The sequence below is a fragment of the Cyprinodon tularosa genome, unplaced genomic scaffold (assembly GCF_016077235.1).
Source record: "Cyprinodon tularosa strain WSP-4 unplaced genomic scaffold, ASM1607723v1 ctg177, whole genome shotgun sequence".
Taxonomy (NCBI): Eukaryota; Metazoa; Chordata; class Actinopteri; order Cyprinodontiformes; family Cyprinodontidae; genus Cyprinodon; species Cyprinodon tularosa.
This window is the reverse complement of record NW_024038589.1, coordinates 1375701-1400449: the sequence shown is the minus strand read 5'-3', so window position 1 is coordinate 1400449 and position 24749 is coordinate 1375701. Positions and strand designations below refer to the sequence as shown.

At 37.7% G+C, this 24749-nt stretch overlaps 1 protein-coding gene across 1 annotated transcript; it reads left to right on the top strand.

Annotated features, from left to right (window-relative positions):
• Window positions 1–613: 613 nt before the first annotated feature.
• LOC119781474 (serine/threonine-protein kinase 38-like) lies at window positions 614–19592 on the top strand. Its single transcript, XM_038281961.1, has 14 exons — window positions 614–980; window positions 12575–12714; window positions 13038–13089; window positions 13217–13339; window positions 13419–13502; window positions 13577–13700; window positions 13771–13925; window positions 14014–14116; window positions 14196–14257; window positions 17974–18091; window positions 18179–18302; window positions 18386–18481; window positions 18573–18664; window positions 19457–19592. The coding sequence occupies exons 2-14, from the start codon at window positions 12581–12583 to the stop codon at window positions 19579–19581; spliced, it is 1392 nt and encodes a 463-aa protein (XP_038137889.1). The 5' UTR covers window positions 614–980; window positions 12575–12580; the 3' UTR covers window positions 19582–19592.
• Window positions 19593–24749: the final 5157 nt, after the last annotated feature.

Below are 24749 nucleotides of genomic sequence, written 5' to 3'. Positions count from 1 at the left end.
GTGTAAATATGGTCTCACTGTGGTTTAATGGACCCCCAAACCTTAAAGATGGCTTTAAAACTCTTTATATACTGATTATTTTAGATTTTTAATCTGTAAGACATACCTTATTCATGATATCAGTATCTATTATTTTTTTTTTTCCATAAAAGATTAAATACTCATGTAAAAACGTATTATTCTACATTTACTTTGGTTTCTTATTACAATGGATTTGATAATAAACGTATAAATATAGTATTATTTAATGGGGGGAATACTTTTTTTTTGCAATGGGGAACAAAGGAACCCTTTATCATTTGGTTTATCTAAGTTTCACACAATGACGCCCCATTAGCTATTTTTAGCAGGGGTCCGCACAAACCAAAAAACCCCAAAATGATGTAACAACGCTCACAACTGAAGGTAGTACAGCATATTCTTTAGAACTCTGCCTGCTAGCTGAATAAACCTGTGCCGTTGTGTAGGCGGTGCAGATCCTCTCATTGGTCAACATACATGTCCGTCAGCTTCTTCCCGCGTCGCGATTGGCTAAAGGTAAAGAAGCTTTGGTTTGAACGCCAGTGATTGGCTATCCGTCACGTTTCTCATGTCGACGTGTTTGCGTCATCAGCCCAGAGCGTCTGATGAGCCCGATGAGCTCAGGAAGCAGCGGTCCTTATTTCATGTTTTGTAGCGACTGAAAGGGGAGGACAGGTGTTATTTTTGGGGGTCGTAGAGGCAGAATATTTTCCAGTTGTTTCAGATTAGGCGGCTGTCAGCGACAGAAGAGCTTTGTTATGATTTCCAGCGTTGATATCGATGATGTTTACTGTTCAGCCACATAGGTCTATGTGACGGATAGCAAATATTAACTGGTTCCTCCAGCGTGAAACTGCCTTAATATTAGGCACAGACGGGATTATTTGACATATTTTCTCCATTTATATTGCTGTTTGCTGGTGGCACGCCAATAATTGACTCTGGAGCAAGACACGGAGGTAAGTAAAATAAAAATAAAACATATAAATGCAAAATATTATGGAGGACCAGGAGAGTCAGTGAAAAAAAATTGAACTGCTTCAAATTTAACATTTAAATCAGAAAATTGAAATTTAATTCTGAAAAGTGTTTTGTAACTGCACATTTTACATCGATAATTAAAGTGCAACTGTAAATGGTATCAATCCATTATTAAATACTACAATTTGAAAATGTCACATTCTATTTTGAAATGGCCATTTAAAAGCAAACCTGACTATGTTTTTTCTATTTCCATTTCTCTTTTTCACTTTGCAATTCATATTTTTTTAATTTTACACTCTTTACTTGTCAATAAGCTGTCATGAATACCGTAGTTAGCTGTTACTGTTAATTAACTGTTAATAACTGTTAATTAAGTGTTAATAACTGTTTACCAAACTGTTAATAAATGGTTACTAAACAGTTTGTAAGCTTATCTAAACTTTTTATTAAGCTGTTGTTTGGTCACAGAAATTAGAGGGTAAATAAAAATAAAAATAATGCAAAATACATTTGAATATCCGAGGTGAAAAACAATATGAGAAAGGAAAAACAAATTACCATTTATAATTTTTGATACATATAGAACTTTGATTAGTCTAAGCTTAAGCTTAAGCTAATTTACTTAAGCAAATGTGGCCTGCATGGTTTTGGATGTTTTATTTTTTAATTCTGGATGAGGAATTGATACTATCTTGTATTAATGTTGAAAAGAGAAGAGAACAAATTACCATTTATAATTTTTGATACATATAGAACTTAATCAGATTCATATATTGTTTTTTTTTTATATCCATTTTGGTGGAAAAAAAAAAAAAAACCTTGAAATTGCAGTATTTAGTAATGGATTCACAAATACAGTTTACAATAAATTTTTATTAATTTCATTAAAAATTTGCAATTACCAAACACTTTTCAAAAATCTATTATTTAAATGCTAAGTTTAACATGTCCCCTCTGGTCCTCCATAAAAGGATTTTGGTGCTGTCGGAACTGTACCTATGACTTAATGTTAATATAACTATACACTAAAGTCACGTTTATTAGGAAAGCATTCATATGCAAAGCAATTTATTGTGCCTCACAAAATGGAATAAAACACAAAAAATAAAACAATAGCCTAAACTCTGGTTTTAAAATGCAAGTAGCCTAATTAAACAATAACAACTTCTTTCTTATTTAAAGCTGGAGGAAATTCTGACCCATATGTACTGATATAATGGATATAGTTAGTCAGACACTATAAACAACTGGGGGTCATGAGGTGGCACAAATAGAAAGTTGTGTCATCAGCATATCGTAAGAGAGGCTGAAATTGTCTATAGTCTGAGCATGAGGAGTAAAAGCTGCCCCAGAACAGCCTTTAGGACCTAAATCTACATTATGTCCAGCTGCATGTAATGACCTTGCCAGCAAAATATGCTGTATTAGCTGCTGCATTGTTGTATTTTTTATTACAATTTTATGTAAATTTAGCCATTACATTGTCCGGTATACAAAATAATAAATAAATAGAAAAGAAAAACTGATCGAATTGCTGTTTTTTAAAGAGAAAAGCAATTGCCTAATCCCTTCATCTCAATAACACATGAATAATCAGTTATTTATTTGTCTTAAGCATTTTTCTCCCCCTCTCTGATTACCTCTTTCCTGTCAGCCTACTGTCAAAAAACGAGCCACTAGTGCTGCGAAAAAAAAAAAAAAAAAAATTAACCATTAACACTAAAAGTTTTTTGTTTTTTTTAGCCAACCAACATGGTTAGAGGAGATAGATTTGCATTATTCTTAACACCAAAAAATCTCCAAGGACTTTTTGCTGTTTTAAAATCATGTTTAATTTAAAACTCCTGTGATAACTGCTTGCCTAAATAAAAGGGACCTGAGAAAGGAGCCTTGGGGAACACCACACGAACATATCTACAGTATAAACAGCTCAAAATAATTAGAAAGGTAACTTTTTCTGTCTTTTTGGATGTAATAAACACAGATAGTGGAGGGTTGTGGGGTTGCTGTTGTTTTGCATAAATATCAGGTAAACCAAAACATCAGCAGGTGTGTTTATCCAATGCATTGAGCTGCAGTTTAAACAGACCAGCTTAGCCATGTCAGCCATCAAAAACACAATACATATGTCTGTTTTCTGTCAATTACATTGAGGGCAGTACTGCTAAGGCCAGATGGAGCCAAATGAGATCTCTGGTTGTTTGAGTTTTTGCATGTTTAATCTCATGTGTTTTCTCTGTGACGTCACAACTGAGTCGTTTCATTCAGGATGGAAAACAGTACTGTTAGGGTGGAGCTCATCTGACTGGAAACTACTGACCGGAGAATTTTACACCAAACTGGGAAGTCCAAGTTTAAGGAGGATCAAGTTTTCCATTAGTTTTACCTTAAAGCTGGCGAGCTTAACTGTTAGAAGTAGCTTGTGAAAGGAAATCTCCTTATGGTGCTTTTGTTGTCATCTAGATATCCCCTCAGCTGACAGGCGTTCTTATAAGGGGAATGCTTTTTAAATCTCCACTGAAAGTCCTTGAGTGACTGAAGTTCTGCAGCGTAATTAGAAGAACGTCTTATTACCGTCTGGAACAAGTGGATCTGTTCTATTCTAGCAGCGCTATCATATCTCCCTACTTCACTCCCCTCTCTGGTTGTTTCACTTAAATGGCCTTTTTCAAGCTGCATGCTTGAGTTTTTAAAAAGCTGCTTGCATCCATAATGCCTTCCTTGTCATTGCCTGAGTGCTGCCGTCTTGTTTGTTTAGCCACAGGGTGGATCTAGTTAACTGCAAGACAAATTTGTCCTTTTAGAGGAATTTAAAGTAGCAGCTGACCACTTACTTTTTATATTTGTGGCGAATACTGTGGAGTTAATTTCGTTCCATTATTGTTGCAAGTAGAAAAAAATGGTTTCTAGTGGAATATTAAAAAATAAATAAAAATAAGTTAAGAAATTAAGCTTTAAAAGACGTTTGATAAAAAAAAAAAGGTTTTGTTATGTGATGTTTTTCAAATTTATTTTGTATATCTTTTGTTTTATCAATTGTTTACATTTTCATCTATTAACATTTTATCTTTTATTTTATTTTTCAATTTTTTTTTCCAGATTAAATTTAACAGATTCCATTCTTTTCTATTTTCTATTGAATTGCAAACATTACATTTTCCCCTCTTTAAACCCCATAAAAAACACTGACAACCAATAAAAAAGTTAATGCAGACCAATAGAAATGTGTCTTCACTCCTCACATCCAAAGGAAAACCCGCCCCTAGAAATGAAAAGACTGATCTGGGAAAAAAAATTTTTTTTTGGTAAAAATCTACCTAAAAAAAGAGAAATTAGAAGAAACACTAGGCACACAGATGGTCTTTTCTTATATTGTCGAGATCAGTCGTCAGGGTTTGGTTGGGATTTTGAGGACCCAAATGCGGAGGCAAGGAGACCAAGGTGAGTTTTTGAAGATTTAATTGAATAACTGAGGCAAAAAAAATCTAAAAACCAAGGTACAAAATACATGGAATCAAAAACTAGTCAGCTTCAAGGGAAAAACTAACGTGCGGAGCCAGGAAAATTACGAGGAACCAGTATATATGGGAGACTGAACTAAGACAGGACTAAGAGCTGATTGGGAGCAGGTGTGAACAGAGGGTTCTAGAAGGGAGCATGGGAAAAGGAGACCAACACAAGAGGGCAGAAGAGGGCGACCAAGAAAAGTCTCAGAACTCAAATATATCCAGAAAACACAACAAAATAGGAATTAAACCAATAAAACTAGAAATGAAGAATAACATGGATCAAAGTGAAACTGAATACTCAAAAAAAAAACTTTTGAGTAAACAGAACCAAGATCATGACATCAGTTAGATTATGAATATTAAATACTGATGATTTCTGCAAAAGAAAGAATGGATTGAATTTGATTCCATCATTGTTGCAAGAAAATAACTAAAACATTAAAGTTCAATCCAGAAAGGAAACTTTGAAAACATTATCAGATTTTTTTTATTATTAATTTCTCATATTTAATTTGCTCAGATTTTATTTTTTTCAAAATTTATTTAAGAGTTAACCTTTTCGAATTTGATTTTTCAAATTTTGGTTTTTCATATATAGTTTTTTTTTTTTTTACATATTGCCTGTATTTTTGCTTTTCTGTGTGTTTCACAGATAACCTTCTCTTCACTTTAAGCATAATACACACATTGCTTTTGACCAATAGAAATGTTGTAGCTGAAATTAATACAGACCAATAGAAATATGTCCTCACTCCTTACTCTAGTGGAAAGCCTGCCCCCAGAGAAGAGAATCTGATCTGGAAGGCGCAAAAAAAAAAAAAAAAAAAAAAAAAAAAAAAAAAAATGCAATTTCTAAAGAAATATGAAAAACAGAAAGTAAAAAAAAATTGCATGAATAAAATTTGAAAAATTTGAAAAAATAAAATAATATATAATATGAAAGTAAATATGACAAAACTACAAGCTACAACCTTTTTTGTTATGTTTTCATGAATTCATGTTTCAATGTTTCATTTCTTGATTTTTCTTTCTTTTTTTTTTTTCGAATTTCAATTTACAAAATGTGTTCTTATTTTGCAAAAATAATGGAACAAACTTCACTCTGTACTGATATACACATCACCATTAAAAATAATCCTACCTGCACCTAACAAACAGAAAAGATTTTTTGACAGAAAAGATATTTTGTATTCTTTAATCCATTAATTATTTTTCAAATTAATCCTAAAACAGATACTTTCAGTAAATTGACAATTATAAATAAACAAATACTTAACATTTAGGAAAAAAACTCCTTTATTTCACATTTTAAATTAACTGTAAATGGCAAAAACATGCAAAATAAATATAATTACACATAAACCTGTATACACAAGCAGTGTTTGAGTTATTTCTCTAGGATGATCATTCTTTTAGCAAATTAAATTTTATCTAGACTTTGTGTACCATTAGTCTAGCAATTAATTTCCAAATTAGTGGATGATGATTGCAAATGTCAATTAATTTAGTCTGTTATAATAAGCTTTTTTCCGTATATTCATGCTGGAGATGAGAGAACCAAAATAAATAAATGATGCTCAGACCATGTTAACAGTAGAAATTAAACAATAGTGTCATATTTCTTCTATAAGCAGAAGAATATTGATCCCAGTAATGAGTTTCCACTCTTGTTGTCAGTGGATCAACCTCTCAGACCACTCAGGTCTTCTAGTTCCAGCCTCCTCTGTGCACCCAGAACTAGAACCAAACATGGAGAAGCTGCATTTAATTTCTATTCTCCACTGATCTGGTACAAACTCACAGAAGACTGGAAAAGTGCTGAAAGCCTGAGTTAAAGTTAAAAAGGTTGAAAAAGGTCAAAGTTCAAAGCCAATTTCTTTAGAGCTGCCTTTGACTGTTAAAGTAAACTGTCAACTGAAGTATTATTAGTTTAAGGCTGAGTTCCAACTGTTTTATTTCATGCTTCTGTCATGTTTTTATCTTTACTTTCTTCTGTTTTATTCTTTCATTCATGTAAAGCACTTTGAATTTTCTTTGTACTGAATTGTACTATAGAAATAAACTTGCCTTGCTTTTCCTCTCAGCGATGAGTTAGAGAGGTAACAAAAAACTGGTACTTCTCCAGCAGCAGGCTAGTGACACACTGTCTGTATGGGAAGTGTTTTATCTTACTATACTTTACACAGAGCATTACCTCTTAATGAACCTTTGACCTTTGCTGGGGAAATGTGTCACGCTGCAGGCAGCACGTCACACTTTTTCATTATATCTAAAATGTAGCTTCACCCACAGCTCTGCCAAAGAGAATTAGAGCAATGCCGGTACTTGCTCTGCTCCTACTGACCCACTTCAACGGAAAGTAGCCATAGGACTTTCCCAGACGTCACTGCATGATCTTACCTTATTTGCCCTTTTTTTCAATGAACATGAAGCCAAGATACACATAATGAGGAAAACCTGAACAGCTCACCATGTCGTCAGCAGAGCCGTGGAAAAACAAAGCCAAATATTCCTCCTGTCATGGCTTTCGATGCAAAGGCGTGCACTCCTTGCACCATTTATTTGTTTAAACACCGGCTATCTGAACAAATGCTCAGACAAAATGCAATAGTTTATAGTTATATAATATGGTCATTGATATTTTGATAGATTAGCTGTGCCTCTTTAATTAAAATTAGTTAAAAGGTTGTGGTTTATTAATGCATAGTTTGATTAATAAAAAAAGAACTTATTTTTTAGACTATCTGCACCTAAAAACTGAATAGACAATAACAGCAGCTTCTTTCTTGACTTTAACAGACACTTTAAAGTCAACCAAACGACAACAATAGTCTTTCAGGTCTTTCAGCGTCAGTCCCAGATTAAAAGTACATCGTCACCTTCTTTGACATTTGTGATTCATACTCCAGTAACTCTGGTTGCATAAATTTTTTTTTAATTACAAATTACGACGTCCTGATAGAATCGTATTTGTTATTTTATCTTTTAGGCTTTGTTTTTGTGCAGTTTGTTAGTAAATATAGTCATTCTTTTTTTACAACGCAAGCAGTTTTTCCAATAAAGGACAGATTCAATTTATATATAGACACTTTTTTATGACTTTGCCTTAAAAAACCCAAAGTAAAGCCTAATTAAACCCATTTTGGGCTAATATTCTTTATTGGAACCTAAATATTTGTATTGAGCATATGTAACAAATAATTGACTTTAATCAATCGTTGATTAATGGCTTATTAGATAAAAATAATAGATAATGTCTGCTTAAAAGTAGTTACTCTCATTATAGTAGTTTTGCTGTCATTGACCAGACAGCTGGTGTTCCTTCTTAAGTATTGCCTGTATTTGCAGTGATGCTTAATTACATTAAAACCAGTGAGCTATTTCCCAGTTGGTCCACTTCATTGAAATGAAGCAGCAAATAGTCTGACAGTATGTTAGAGTGACATACCTTCTCTTTAAATGACAGTTTTATTTCTGTACATTGAGAATGTTAAGAATCTCACATATTTTATTCAACTTTTTTATGCAGTAACCTAATATGTTTCTGTTTTCTTGATATTTTATACCTTAAGAAAGCTTTTCTTTTGATTATTTGGTCACTGTTAAAGTCAGGCACAATAAATTGTTAAATATAACAAAGTACTTTACTCTATTCAGCATATTGGTGAAATAATGTTTACCCCTTCATATTATTGAAAGATCCTCTTGATACAAAAGGTATTCAATAAAATGGACGCTGGTTAATGAATTGAATTTAGTTTATCTATATAACGCTAATACACAACACAAATTCTAGGCCTGCAACTAACAATTATTTTGCAAATTGATTAATCTTTCGATCATTTTTTGATTAATCGATTAATAATCGGATAACCAAAGGTTCTTTACAGAACTCTTTCTGCATAATTAAATCAAACTAAAACTTTTTCACTTGAGGTGTTCTAGATAGAGAATATTGACAGGAGAAAGAGATGTTTTTCTTAAATGCAAAATGTTTACGCATTTTTTTAAATAATTTTGGTATAATTGCTGCTCTAAGTGGGTTTCTCTGTCAGCTAAAGACACATTTAAAGTCTCCACACTCCAGTTAACGATTAATCGATTACTAAATTAGTTGACGATTGTTTCAATAATCAATTGATAACAATTACTCCGATTAAGTTTTTCAGACCTAATAAATTAATTAACTCACAACTTGCATCCCTAACTGAGCACCTTCTATGATATTGTCACCCCTTCTGCTGTGCAGTGGATTAACACATAAACTTCCATCAAAAGCCTCCTCTTTTCCACTCACCTTCCTCAGTCACTGGTAGCTAATCAGACCAACCAGAGTTTAGTGATTCTTATTGTATGCTGGCAGCTGAGGAAATGGCTGTGTTGGGAACAGGTTAGAATTGGCACCTGTCTTAACAGCTGTGTAAAACTGACTTGATGCAATAGAAGGATTATGAGTTAAATAGGCACAGACCTCAGTGAACTCTCAGAGCTGTTATTTCCTCCAGATCAGGCCCTACGCGACAATGATTCAGAGATTTTTTGGTTTCCCCTCAGAAGTCAGGAAGTGTCCTGTTGTTGTGAGATTGTTGGGCCTGAAAACGGGAAAAGGGCCGGGGAATAGACGAAACACGGTTCCTATCTCTGGACTGCAGGGCTTGTTTAATGTCTTTGTGAGCCAATCAAGCCCATTCATGCCTTTCTGATGGCGTTCTGCCAAATGTCTTGGTGATATACGTGTCCACCTTCGTCCCTTTTCCTTCTCTTACATAACGTTTGAATAATCTGGTTTTATCAATGTTCTGTTCCTTAAAGGAGAGGAAAAGCCATTTTATATCCTTATTCCTTCTATCAGGCAAACTTCTAGTTTGGACATGGCCTGTTTTTTGAAAAATGATAACGTAGCACTGATTATAAGAGATACAAATATTTTAAAATGTAACTTTTTCCAATTCAGAGTGATGGGAGACACTCCTTAAGACCAGGTTCACACAAAGCTGAAGACAGTATAAATATAGTAAAAATGGAATCACATGAAGCCAAGGGAGCAGTAAAATAGCCGTCAAAATACTTATGCCACAGCAATCAGGAGCGCACTAATGCTACCACAGAACTGAAGGAAGAAGGAAAAAGAAGAGCAGAGCGAGAACGACTAACCCAGGTGTGCGTAAAGCGGCATTTATGTCAGCTGACAAAAGGATGTGCCTCGCAAAATCCCGTAGAGGAGAAAAATATGTCGAAGTTAAAAGGACTATAAAACAGGACAGCAAGTGTAAAAACTGCTATTGTTTTTGGTTGTTTTAGAGCATGCGGCAAGTCCATGTTGGCTTGCACGTCCAATCCGGCCAGTTTGTAGCCGGTTGAGCAGTTTTAGCTGTTGACATAATGCCAGAACTCAGAGAGATTTTAGATTTGTCCACCCTATTTTAAATGCTGTCAGTCTACTCTCAACTTGGTGTCGATCCAAGAAGTGTAGTAGATACTCCCTAAGCTTTGAGTGGACGGAGGTTAATTTTCTGAGCCTGTCCTTGTTTCCTAACAGAAAGACAGACAAGAAATAATAACTTTCCAGTTTAAGGGCGGATTAGACTTCTGCAACCGCATACTTCAAATGTCGCTTGAGTCTGGTCGCGAACCAGTTTTCCTGGTATGCTTCTGCAACGTCGGTCTGGAATTTCTAGGGATGCACAGCAGTTTCCCGCCAAACAATGGGGGGAGCCTATTCGAGAACTTGCAAGAACTATGGCGGATGGTTACTAGAACTTTTTCAGCAGTGCCGGCGGGAGTGTTTATTTTTATTTGTTTTATTTCCAAAAAAACATTGGTGCGTCTGGAAGATATCACGGTCACGGAGATTGATCTAGAGTATCCATTGTTGTTGTTCCTCTGTTTTTAAAAATGACGCGCCTCGGCTCCGAATGGAGAAGGACGACCACACAGACACCCGGAAATGCATACCAAGGACCAATCACATTTGTTTTTAGTCTGGTAGGTCCGATGCGTAGTCAGGATTTTTTTGAGATATGCAATAACGGTTGCAGAATGCACAGAGAAACATTTGACGGTTGTAGAGGCTGTGCGTCAGAAGTATAAATTGGCACCCTCTTGATACCAGTAGCTAGCATATGGCTGACTACAAACATTTTGTCCCAGTCTTCCTCACTTCATTAAATTTAAGTTAGTCAAGAGCTTCCACTCTTCTGAGGTGGAATGGCTAAAAAAGACAGTTCTAGAGTCAAGCTATGTTGTCGTCATTGTTCTGCTTAAGCTTAAGGGCCTTAAAGTACTTAAAGAGCTAAGTCATTTATTATATCTATAAAAAAATCACAAAAACCTACATCCATCCTCAAAAAAACAATGTGTCAATTTTTCATCCTGATAGGTTTTACTTTGTCCTTGTTGGACCTGAAATCAGCCCTCGCACAAAGCCTAAAATAAACATTCTTGTATACTGTCTCCATCTGCTGGCAGTTCTAATTATTTAATCAGAGTGAGCCATTGGCGTATAAATTCATAAGAGGATGGTCATAGATTCTCCTCTAGATGAACATCCTGGTACCTGCTGCTCAATGAGTTACTCTAGTTCTTGTTCCGGAAGCAGCAGAGAAACTTTTCCTCCAAGGTTTGGTTCCTGAATCAATTGGATATTTTCTTATTGCTATCAAGATCTTTAGACAAACGTTTGTTCTTTTTGGTTGCCATGGTTTTTCTTTACTCTGTGTATACACTTCGAATAAATTCAGTTTATTTCTATAGCGCCAATTCACAACACGTGTCATCTCAAGGCCCTTTACAGTTCAACCAGATCATACAGTCAAATTGATTCAAAGTTTTCTATCTAAGGAAAACCAGTTGATTGCATCGACTCATTGACTCGAATGCAATCCCTCACAATAAGCATGATTGTAGCGAAAGTGGAGAGGAAAAACTCCCTTTTAACCGGAAGAAACCTCCAGCACGTGGGTTTTCTATTTAATATAAACATTAGTTTAATGATCTAATGGAGAGAAAAGCACTTCGATCCCCCCCTGGAAGGTATGTTGGGATAAGAATCATTATAATGTCAACACCATATAAATATATATCTTTTTTTTTATTAATTTTTTTTTTTTTTTAGACCAACTGGTTTAAAGGAACACCATTTAAGTGCGAGTTGTCCCTCCTGTGAGCTCTGTGCAAACCTTTAAAGTCCGTTCCTGAAATAAAACCTCATGGGCCATGAGCCATCCAGCATGTGACTCTCCATTCTGGGCTCACTGGGAAAGAGAATCAGAAAAACAACCAAAGAGTTCTTCCCCAGCCTGGCATTAGTTCAGAGAGATGGTGGAAGATTACAAACAGGGACGTCTGTTGTAGAATATGAAGTTGTTTTCTCTTTATTTCTGCTCCTTTTATCCCCCATTCTGCTCTGTTTGTAGATGGAGATAAGTGTTAGCTTTAAAAACAGAATCATAATGTGACCTCTAGTATATTGTTTAAAAAAAAAATTTTTTTGTGTTCTTCTTGGGGTGCTTGGGGAGTTTTTTTATTTTGTTTTTTATTAATTTTTTCCAAAAATTTGTTCCAAATTCCAGAACCATGCTTGGCATTAATATAGTTTTCCAGCTGGATACCTGGTGTAGCCCTAGTTACTAAAAAAGCTAAAGGTCAGAGAGTTACATCTTTATCATAAATAATGAGTTGTGATGACATCATCAACAATAGTCCTACATTTTTTCTTGTCCCGTTAAAGTTTGATTTAAGGATTGATGAGAATCCTTCCACTGCAGCTTTAATGCAGGTAGCTCCTGCTTCTCTACACCAGATCTTCTTCTCCTAGAGCCAGAGCCGTGCGTGTTTTACTGCTGCAATATATCAGGGCTCTTTAGAAGTTTATTATGTCCGGTTCTACAGCAGCAGAGAAATAAATGGAGCATTAGGTTTACTGGTAACACCTTGCTTTCCAAAGGTGTAAAAATACTGTCAGATGTTTACATGCCGCCATCGCTGGCATTTCTGTTTCTTTGTTTTTTAATGATTTACAAAAAGACAAACTGAGGGCAGTTTTGCTCCCGTTCATATAGGATAGCATGGCCATGACGGGGGGGACGGCAGCTGCCCTTCCCATGAGCAACCACACCCGGGAGAGGGTGACCGTGGCCAAGCTGACTCTGGAAAACTTCTACAGCACGCTGCTGACGCAGCACGAGGAGCGGGAGATGAGGTAACCTCTTTTTTTTTTTTTTTTTAAACAGCCACGCAAACAAATGGAGGGGGTCGAATGCCGAGCTGTTGTTTACGGCGTCGGGTTTCCCCCAGTAGATAAGGCAACGCTCCCGAGGTAGTTTAACCAAAGTGGTGAAGGAAACTAAACACTGCCACTGATGTTCTATTGTTACCTGAAGGTTGATCTGCTGGGAGATCACCTGAATAGTTGTTTACACCTTGCTAGTCACTGCCACTCCAACCGTACCAGGAGGAAACCAGAGACTGAAGACGCTTTGTGATAGGTACGGTTTAATGATACTTTTTTGGCATTTATTTTAGGCAGAAGAAGCTTGAAAAGGCCATGGAAGAAGAGGGCCTGCCAGATGAGGAGGTGCGAATAATCTCCATTTTCTTTCATTTAAAAAATAAAAGTACTTTATTAGGATTTAATCCGATTATCCAGCATTAAATAACAGTTAGATAGCGAAATCTCTCAAGCAGCTCTCTGTGGGTTGCAGAAAGTGATGCGGCGCTCGCAGCACGCCCGGAAGGAGACGGAGTTCCTGCGTCTGAAGAGGACGCGGCTCGGTTTGGACGACTTTGAGTCTCTGAAGGTTATCGGAAGAGGAGCTTTTGGAGAGGTCAGACACATTTCACAAAAGTATAAGGACAATAAAACAAGGCGAGTGGAGGTTTTCAGGCTTTGTTTTTTTCTTTTAGGTCCGCCTGGTGCAGAAAAAGGACACTGGACACATTTACGCCATGAAGATCCTGAGAAAAGCAGACATGCTGGAGAAAGAACAAGTAAAGAATCTACCTGGAAGGTTAAAAACCAGCTTTGACTCCTGAGTGACAATCCTGATCTGCTCCTCCTGCAGGTGGCTCACATCCGTGCAGAAAGGGACATTCTGGTGGAGGCGGACAGCGCCTGGGTGGTCAAGATGTTCTACAGCTTCCAGGACAAGAGGAACCTCTACCTCATCATGGAGTTCCTGCCTGGAGGTATTTCCTCAGACCGTCTAGACTGATGTTTCACAAGCTGCCAGAAAACACCTCTGACTTCTGTTACCAGGCGACATGATGACGCTGCTGATGAAGAAGGACACACTGTCCGAAGAGGCCACGCAGTTCTACATCGCCGAGACGGTTCTGGCCATCGACTCCATCCACCAGCTGGGCTTCATCCACAGAGACATCAAACCAGACAACCTGCTGCTGGACTCCAGGGTCAGAACGCAAACATGGCAAACATCCCAACATCTCCAGACTCAGACCGTTTAGGCCATAATCACACCGAGCGTCTTCTTGCTTCCAGGGACACGTGAAGCTGTCGGATTTCGGCCTGTGCACCGGACTGAAGAAGGCCCATCGCACCGAGTTCTACAGGAACTTGACGCACAACCCACCAAGTGATTTCTGTAAGCCATCCAGCTTCAGAGTTCAAACCAAATATGAAGGAAATTAGCTTCTTTTCACATTATGCTTCTTTTCTTTTAGCTTTCCAGAACATGAACTCAAAGAGGAAAGCAGAAACCTGGAAGAAGAACAGGAGGCAGCTGGTATGCTTCCTGAACAAACAAGGAAAAAGTGAAAATAAAAACATCGTCCACAAACATCGTATTAATTTTAATAATCCATTTGATTAACACTGAATAATTATAGAAGCAGTACATTTTCAGTCTCAATAATAATTCAGGCTAATTGGATCGGAAATGGAGCATCATGCATGCACTGGAAAAACAATCTAGAAATAAGTAAAACATCATTAAATTAAGTGTATTTACCCTTAATTTGAGTGGGTAAATGAGTTAGTTTGCCAATGGAATTGGACAATGGAATTGTGTTTTCTTATTTTAAATCTAAATTATCTTGTTGGCAAAATGTCTCTTGTAGCTCCTCAATCCAAGAACAAATACACTTATTTTAAGAAAATCTAGATTTTGATTTTTTCCAGTGTGGAGCCCGCTTTTAAAAGAGTCCAAATGTGGAAATCAGACTTTGTCTTTTTAAAGCATCTCTGTTGGTGTTTGGCTTTAGTGAAAACTTGCAAATATTCTCCAATTTATCTCATTCGTATTAGAATGCTAGCATTAGCCTGTCTTCATATCTCCACTTCCATATTTATTCCACAAAAACTGCTGATTCCAACAATTAGAGACTCGCCTGCAGGCGGTCAGTAAGCGTTGCTACTTGTCTACTTTTTTAACCTGTTGTGTAAGAGACCAGAAAAAGATATTAAACAAACATGCCGGTGCAAATTCTCAAGGGCCCAATATGCTTGAAGCTCGGACATTCCGCCTTTCACAGCATCTGCAGCATTTATACTCTGTGCACCTTTTGCTACTGTATTTGCCAGCTCCAAGGGGGAGCATGTTCAGCACAAAGAGCAAGCTGACAAAACCACACTACACAAGGAAGTAGAAAACAGCCTTTTAGAACTTTATCAAAGCCTCTTCATGCCATTCAAGACACTAATTTCTTTCCTGGAGCTTTTCCACAATGTGTTGATTCTCTAGATGTTTACATTTGCGAGCCTAAAATTATGGAATTTTGCCGCACGGACCTTGCGGACACTTCAAGCATAAATCAAGCTTCAGTCATGCGGGTCATGGCACCACAAACAGGCTTAAATTAGAAGGCAACTGGACTTTCGCTCTGTTTTTTGAAGACGTTTCGACACCTATCCAGGAGTCTTCAGCATTCAACTAGAGACTGCTCTGGTGTGAGCCAAAAGAATTGACTCCTGGATAGGTATGTAGATGTAAATCCCTTTATTGTCCCCCACAATAAGAAAATTCACTCTCTGCTTTTAACCCATCACTTTGGGAAGCAGTGGGCTGCCATTGTGTGGTGCCCGGGGAGCAGTGTGGGGTTAATGGTCTTGCTCAGGGACCCAGAGTGGCAGTTTGTGGAAATCTCCAGGACCCAAGTGCAATGCTCTAACCACTATGCCACCACTCCCCAAAGGCTCTTTCTGCCAGGTTTTGAACCACTGACCTTTTTTCATGTGAGGCAACCTCAGACGAAACCTCAGATATCAGAATTTTAACATTTTAGGTCATGCATTTTAACAAACAAAATGTACGTGCTTTATGGGAACTACTCTTTCCACCAACAGAAGATTGCGTATGCGTATGTTCCACCAAGCAGAGCGTGATGCGCTGCTGTGAAAAACAGTAGTAGATCATAACTGAAGTCCATGAGGAGTTATTTTAGCGCCACAAAGAGACAAAATGCGACCAACGATGTTTGTGGGAAAACAGTGAGAAGTTGATGCAACATGACAACCTGGTTAGACAACAACAAAGAATATGGAGAACGGGCTACATGTCCAACTTCACTACTTCCTGAACTTCAGCCAGCTCCTGAAAGACAAGAAGCAGAGGAGCTGGCTGAAGTTCAGGAAGTAGTGAAGTTGGACATGTAGCCTATTGATGATGAGGATGTAGGAGGAAGAGCACAGGTGCTGCTGCTAGACAGAAAGCAGGTAGAGTGCAGTTACAGAGAATATGTGAAGCTTTAAATGGTACAAAGCACTGCTGCAGAAGCTTATATTCCTAAAAGTAGTTAGAAAATAATTTACAGAATAAATACACGCTTCCAACAAATACCTGCCTCAATTCAGCTTTTTGCACAGAAATGTGCAGTTCAAGTCAGATTTCCTTCAGAAGTAGCCATTTAAAGTTTATTACAATGATCATACAGAGCAATTGTAATAAAACAGCTTTAGAAAATATGCACTTGATGGTTAAAAAATCACAGTTTATGAAATATGTGTTTTGCTTTTTACAATTAGTCCAATTATATATAATGATTCAATTATTTTCAGGGTCTCTGCATGTCATTAAAAATCATTTAAAGTCATTAAATTATTATTTTTTTAAATTAAGGCCTTAATTGGCATTAAAATTCATTAAATTTGATAACCGTGGCATTAAAATGCTTAGGAAAAGAAGCTTGAGGCACAGAAAAGGCTAGAGAATGGGGAAAATGCAAATTTGAACCAAAGTGGCGGGAAAACAAGGAACTTGGGACATGGCTGCAGCCTGTCCATGGTGAAGATGGTGAAGGACTTTGCCGTGTGTATATATATATATAAGTCATGGGTATTTGTTGATGGCATTAAGATTACTTCTAAGAGCATTAAAAGAGCATTAAAAAGTATAAATTATTATTTATTCTATAATAGTCAGTTTAAATTTAACAAAATACTTGAAAGGGAATTTTAATTAGAGCAATCCAGTATTATACAGCAGTAGTTTTCAAACATGGGGCTAACTTTTCCTGTTCTAGATGTGTTTCTGCTCCAGCAGATCATTGCATTCCTCCTCAGCAGCCACCAAGGGCTGCAGAGGCCTGTTAATCACCTGAAGCACCTAAACATGCAGGATAGTGGGTGCTGAAAACAGCTGTTATAGAGCAGTTATATTACTTTATACATTTAACAAAATATTATTTTATAAGTACCATATACAATTCAATTTTGCTATCGGATTGTAAAGGAAATTGTTTGAAATGTACATATTTGGGAAAATGGTTACAGGGACAGAAATAGTTTATTTTTATATAAAACAAGTTCATTAATTAGTCTGTATATTTCTTATGTAAAATAGTTGTTTTGATATGGAAATCTTCAAGCTCATGTCAATATTTGAGAGCCCCAACCTTTTTCCTCCTAAAAATGATTAAACATGAATTTTTGGACAATTATAGAAGAATTGCATATGTAAAATACCAGCTTATGACTCCTCTAAAAACCTGATGTCTTTATTGTGGGGTTACAGCCCTCTAGTGGGCTAGAGGGGTACTGCAGGGGGATTGGAAATAGTTCTTTGTCCCTAATTAAAACATTTTAGGCAAAATAGTAACATCTAAAACTGGAGAACAATACTTGTATGTGTTACCTTAATTAGGGTACAAACAGCTTTCATTTAGACATGATAACTGTTCAATTAGTTTGTATTTTTAGGGATAAATTAATGTTGATTTCTAAACATGTTAAATTGGCGGTAAGTACCTTTGTCGGCACCCCTCAGTCAGCTGTTAGTACATTTCTCTTGGGATTCTGGACCCAAAACAAAAAAAAAAAAAAAAAAGTTGAACACCCCATAGGTGTTAACAGGGATGGGAATTGACCAGAAAAAATCATATCACCATAGTTTTTTAGCACGCTGGTAAAGATAATGAAGAGAAACCCTTTTGTACCAGTCTGTTTCACGATTTTCACATGTTCGGTCCTTAACCCTGAGCTTTAAATGTTGTGGTTCCCTTCCAGGCTTATTCCACAGTAGGAACGCCAGACTACATCGCTCCTGAGGTGTTCATGCAGACTGGGTACAACAAGCTTTGTGATTGGTGGTCTCTGGGTGTCATCATGTACGAAATGCTCATCGGTAAGAATCGACGTTCTCCGGCGTCTGTTTTTGAGATGCTGGTGAAGCAGTAACGTTTTTATCTTCCATGTGTTCGGATTGATGCAGGTTACCCACCCTTCTGTTCGGAGACGCCACAGGAGACGTACAGGAAGGTCATGAACTGGAAGGAAACCCTCGTCTTCCCACCTGAAGTCCCCATCTCAGAGAAGGCAAAGGAGCTGATTCTAAGGTTCAGTTACATCTGTTTTCACGTATCGGATCAAACGTCTGGATCTGCTGTTGTTTCATAAACCTTTTGATCTGTTAATTAAGGTATTGCACTGATGCGGAGAACCGAATAGGCGCCGTTAGTGTGGAGGAGATCAAAACCCACCCGTTCTTTGAGTCGGTGGACTGGGAGCACATCAGGTATAAAACATGCTGCTCTAAACAGGGACCTTAGCTAAAACCAGAGCAGGCTTCTGTCAGATAATGGAACAGCTCTCGTTTCCATCCGCAGGGAGCGACCAGCAGCCATTTCTATCGAAATCAAAAGTATTGATGATACTTCAAACTTTGACGACTTCCCCGAATCAGACATCCTTCAGCCAGGTGAGTAGAGACGCTCTGAAATGTCCGTTGCTGACTCTGATCAGCTGGTTTTGATTGACTCTGAGTCTGTAATTTTATGAATCCAATCTGTTATGGATCAGTAAATGCTCCCTAGTGACGACCGGACAATGTTAGCTATTATCAATACATGTCATAATAGGAAAAGGAAGCAAGACAAAAGTCACCAGAAGCTAGTTAAAATAAAACTGTATGTTCTAAGAAATGTTGGAATGTGTCGGTGGATCATTCAGGCTACAAAAAGAGCAAGACTTAAAGTGGATAACAGGAAGGCCAAACCTGTTAAAGTTAAAATGCTCAATCCCGTCATGAAAACATGATGGATCTGGCTAGCTTATCCCCTAGCTTAGCGGCTTGCCATGCTAACCACATCATGTGTAAAAATGATGCCAAAAACAGTTTGAAGGTAAAACCTGTATTTGTGGTAAAACTCCTCTAACTTCAACTGTTCTCTAACATGTATATTATGTTGACTCAGTTGGGGATATAATCTCGATTTAAAGCTCAGAACATGTAAAGAAATATATATATTTCAGTTATTTGTATGTTGTTGCACTAAAGGGGTTATTGTGATATAGAAACATGGCAAAATACTTTCAGAAATCAGATATACAATTCTTTTTTGGCATTTTTATTGTTAGGATTTCCATTTTTTAACCAGGAAAATTGACACATTGTGAGGGATCTGGTGACATCTAGTGGTGAAGTTACAGATTGTACGTCACTGCTTACTGATTTTTATACTTTTTTCTGTTTGTGTTTGCTTTTCAACAGCCAATGCAACAGAGCCTGACTTCAAATCAAAGGACTGGGTATTCTTGAACTACACGTACAAACGGTTCGAGGGCTTGACTCAACGAGGCACCATCCCTACGTACATGAAGGCAGGGAAGACCTGACGCGCACCACAGAGACCTTTTACGGACACAGGTTCGGGCCGCCAAGCCCCTGCTGGTGCTGGAGGCCGCGCCGCCGGGCCTCTCTGCGTTAAATATAACCCTCATCAAAACTTATGTAGGTCCGCTCGGAAAAGACAGAGCGTCGCCGCATTACCTCTGTAGTTTATTTTTCATTTGTGTCGTCTCTAGCCATGGCTCTCGTCCAGCCCTCTAACTAGGACACTAAATAAGCATATCTGCATGTTCAGCTTAACGTTGACGGCAGGATTCAGGCTTGAACACAAATCCCTGCTTTTGCATCCTTACTTTGATAGTTTATACACTGGCGGTTATTTTAACACAGCTAAAAACTGGGTTCCTCTTAAAGCCTGGAATCCAAATCTGTTGCTATAATAGGAGGATTTCAGCATGATTTCCTGTAAGTTTTTCAGCTCTAACCGGAATACAGATAAAAAAGGAAACATTTAGTCGTAAAAGTTTAATGAGACCATATTGCGATTATCTTTCATTGCTAACAACAGTTAGCATAATCCTGTAAAGCCATGTGCTCCGACCTGCTGCTAGAACCCGTTAAACTGTGGTTATATTACAAAGTAATCACAGAGTTAGCTATTCTATTGCCTCTGTTTGATTCAGTTTTGACGTTTATGTCGGGTCTGTCGCCCTCTGCTGTTGCGGTGAAGGTATTGCCACATTTTTAAACGGGATCTTCATTTTCCCAGGAAGCTCCTAATTTTAAATGACATCTTTGGACATGTATCAAAAGATTAAGAACATCAAACAGACGTTCTAAGTTTTCCGAAAGTCACAAACACCAGGGATCATGCTGGAATCCTCCTTCATATTGGTATTTCAGTGACATAATAGAAGTTTAATCTAGTAACTTCTGCAAAAAACAACATGGTGGAGGGAGGTGCTGCCAAATAAACTGCTGTGTCCTTCTTAAGTTGTAAGATGATGAACTAAAAAGCATTGCAGGCCAAGCTACTTCCTTCTAAAGTCATCAAAACATGCAAAAGTGCCTTTTTATGTAGCTAGATGTATCACTATAGTTTAGAAAATATTAACTAGGAGGCATCCATTAGAATAGCATTAAGCTGACTGATCTAATAAAGAAGGTAAACGGCATCTAGAAATGATTAAAAAGAGCAAATATATATGTTTGTAGAAACTAAAGCTTCTTAAAATGAACTACATCTCAGTTTTATGAAGCTTGTGGTAAAAACAAAAGCAGTTTTTTATAGGTTAGATTTAAAAAGATGAGAAGATGAGTTTGTCAAGTAACAGGGAACTAAATTAGGTCAAAATCACAAGAGTTTCCTCTCTGTGTTGTGAAATTGTAATTTTTTTTTTCTCTAAATCTTTTTGTTCATCCTCTTTTAACATTTTCCCCCCTCTCACATAGATGCAAACAAACATTTCCTGTAGGATTGGTCTTTAACCATCTTGTCTCATGGTTGGAACTAAGGAGTTACCAAAGTAATCTTGTGTCAAGGTCTCTTGTTCTGCACTAAACAAGAATCTACCTTTATTTAAAAAAAAAAAAAAGTCTAAACATCTAAAACAAAATGTGGGTGCTGAGGAAAATGCTTCTAAGATGTCTGCTTATGTTTATGTAGAATCAGGAAGCATACTGACAGAAATCCTAGTGTCCGTTGTTGATGTTTCTAAAGCCCTTATGTAGAAACTTACCTCTTCAGCCTTCTCATCAGTTCTGTTATACCCCCATTTCTGTTCTCTTCTTGCATTTGGTGTCAATTCCACTTAAGGATGATACAAAATGTTGGACGGAAGATGGTTATGAAGGCTTATATCTGTATATTTGTGTTATTTATGCTGCTAGTGTTTTTTTTATGTATAAATTGGCTTTTTACTGAGATTCACTGTATTTACATTGGCTGTGTTTCATGTAAAGTCCCTGATGTAAACAGAAAACAAAAGAAAGTGAGGATCTACCAAACAGACGTGCGTTGGTGTCCCTTAAAGCCTGGCTAGCCATTTTCCTTCTTTAGCCATGAGAAAAAAGAAGAAAATTGATATGTGGACGATGCGATTGGCCAGGAGGTAACACGTCTTAGAGCAGACGCCATGGGAGTGACCGTTTTATCGGGAGGTTGCTTGAGCGTCCAACCGTCAGAACAGTCGGGGGGGGGGGGGGGGCTTTGTTGAGGTATTTGACAGCATTTTAAGAGCTGGGTGGCATTTAAGAAGGTAGCATTGTGGTTTTGCATCAGACCAGGTAATCGTACAGTCTATCGTACAGGCTGATTTATGCTTAGAAACCAGGTCGTCTGCATGTGTGTCGCAGTAAATACAAATGTTCCCCCGCCCCTTCCGCAGATACTCTGCTGCACCTCTCCAAAATTGTAGGTGACCGCAGACTGGAGGCATCTGATTGGTCAAATCTACATCCACTCTACTCATGCGTATTTCCTGTTTGGTAGCTTACCGTCTTGTTTTGTCTGTATGACCACCATTGTGGAAAACGACTGGTGAAGATGGACCAGCTAGAAAAGCGAGGTACTGAGAAAGCTGGGACACTTTTTCCACCTGGATCCCCGCTCTTTGTCGCCCTCATGTCCCTCCGTTGTCGCACAAACTTGCCTCCACTTCCTCAGCGCCTCTGCCGTATCTAGACCCACAGCTAGTTCCTGATTGTCCGTCTTGCGTTGTGGCGTGGAATAACATAGCATAGACCACGCTTCAATATTGGGCATCAAAAATATCTCTGACAAGCTCACTGCGACACACTGCTTCAGGAGGATAACCAGGCCTTTAGCCCCTCACTGGAAGACACAAACGGAATCCACACACTTGGTGAAAGTTCACAATGTCCAAGCTGATGACTGTTACATCTGCTTTTACAAAGCACAGCTGTTGGACTTTAAACATCCCATGTCACCTAAACTAAACCTGGCAATGGGGAGATTACAGATTAGCTGTCCCTTGTGAATAATCCATTTTCTCAATGGACCATGCAATTGCTCCTTGGTCCATTGCCTCCCCACTGACGGAGTGGACAGGGGAAAAGTCACTATCTGCACTGACAACCATGTTGTTTTTATAGGGTAGCTCTAGGGGAAAGGATGAGTCTTACCATGGCGTGACTTTGGTTCTCTGTAGGAATGGTTCAATGGAACCAGACAGTGACATCATTGGTCCGGTCTTACGCCAAGATAACACCCATTTACGTTAGAAGTTGCATGCATGGTGAGGAGGTGATTCAGCCATTGAATCCAGTTGTGTCAGACTGCTTGATCCTAAAATGAATTCTATCATCTTGGAAGTCAACTTTAACCCATTGCTTGACCTGGTGGATCTAAGGGGTGATGAAAATGTTGACTTCACTGCTTGAGTTTAGAACCAATGGTGTCATGGAACCAGTACTGCTTACTCCTTATCATCTGATATCATCATCATTGTCTGATTTCACCGAATGTTCTTGTTTTTACTGCGCTGTCTGGTTGTCCTGCCTATTACTGTCTGTTTGCCTCATGGTTAAAGGGGTAATCAGGCCATCCAACATCTTACTGCTGCACACAAACTAAGCAAACCAATCGTCTCTACATTTTTGGACTAATTTGGCGCTATAGAATCACCCCTGAAAGGGGACATGGAATCATTTGTTGCCCATGATTGAATAAGTCATAGCGTCCAACACTCATCTGTTGATTCCTCCTGTCTCTCAAACTCAACAATACCTGAAAGGATTTCTATCTAAAGCTCACTGAGATCTCGGGTCCATTGTAAAGGTTGTTTTTTTTCTGAATCCAGAATGTTAATCCTCTATAATGGCTAAAGAATTCAGTACCTGCCTTTGATCGATGAGTAAAGTTCCAAACAACCTTCTTGGTCAATATCTGGTCCCAATTCCCCTAGCTGTGTCTAACTAGAAACAAAGATTAGAAAAGGAGAGACAAAAGTGGTCCTGATTGCTGTAGCTGTCGATTCTACCTTGTTTTTCTGGGGAAATCGCGATGCGACTATGAAAATAACCCTTAAAAGGACAATTGTTCTGGAGATCTGCTTTGGTATTTTTTGGTAGTATGTCTGATATATTGTGTCAAACGTCTGGTTGTAGGATATTAACCCCATTTATGTGTTATGAAGAAGGCAAAACAGAAGGTAGATATTTACAATATGTGCTATATATTTTTTCTCTTTTTACACTTACATTAAATATATAAATATATATAAGGTTGACTTTAAATCCATGACTGTGTCACTTTAATTACTGGGATTTTCTATGAAGTCGTAAAAGGGTTCAGGAAAAATGTTTGTTTTCTTCTTTTCTATCAAGCAAGACAATTCATTTGCCATGGACCAAACCAGTTTACTGCCTAAAAACAAACAGTTTTAGGCTCATTATTAACAGGTAATGCTGCATGTTTCATTTTGCCAAGAGACAATGGTCACAACTATATCGTAATGGTGGAAATCAACATACATGTCGAATTGGCGATTGGTTTACCCCCGCCCCAGTCAGGACTATATGTTAAGCTAATCTTGTGTAATGACGTGTACACACTGCTGTAGTCAGAAGGCGATTGTATGTGGAGGAGAACCGTGCTCATTAATATGTTCATCAATATTGCTGAGTTTTTATGTTGATACACTGTTCAAGAATAATAAACCTAAACACTTGAAATGGCCAATGTCTTCATTGTCTTAAGATGAGATTAAGGTTGTAGTTTTCTACTCTAAAGGAAATTTCTATTGAGCATGGTAGTGGTAGTGTCATGCTGTGGGGATTTTTTTTTCCTTCTTTAGGAACATAGAAAGGCAAAGAAAAAATTGACATAGTAATACAGGCATGATTTAGATCAAGCTAGTAACATGTCTTCGAATGGCCTAGTCAAAGTCTAAATAAACCCAGAATCCATAGCAAGACCTGAAATTGATAACAGACACCACTTATCCATAATGAGTTAGCCTGGGTGATCTGAGCAAGGAGGAACTGCCAAAAAAATATCTGTAAATGCCTGAAGTAGAGATGTTGCCATACTTTTTAGGCAACAATGTCCACCATTGTTTACATTCAGTGGACTTCAGGTGACCAGAAAATGTTAGGTTTTGGATTGTTTTGTTTTAATGCATGAAAAGCTTCAGGAATATCCTGAGAATCCAAAGTAAATAAATATTTATATTAGTCACTAACACTTCATACT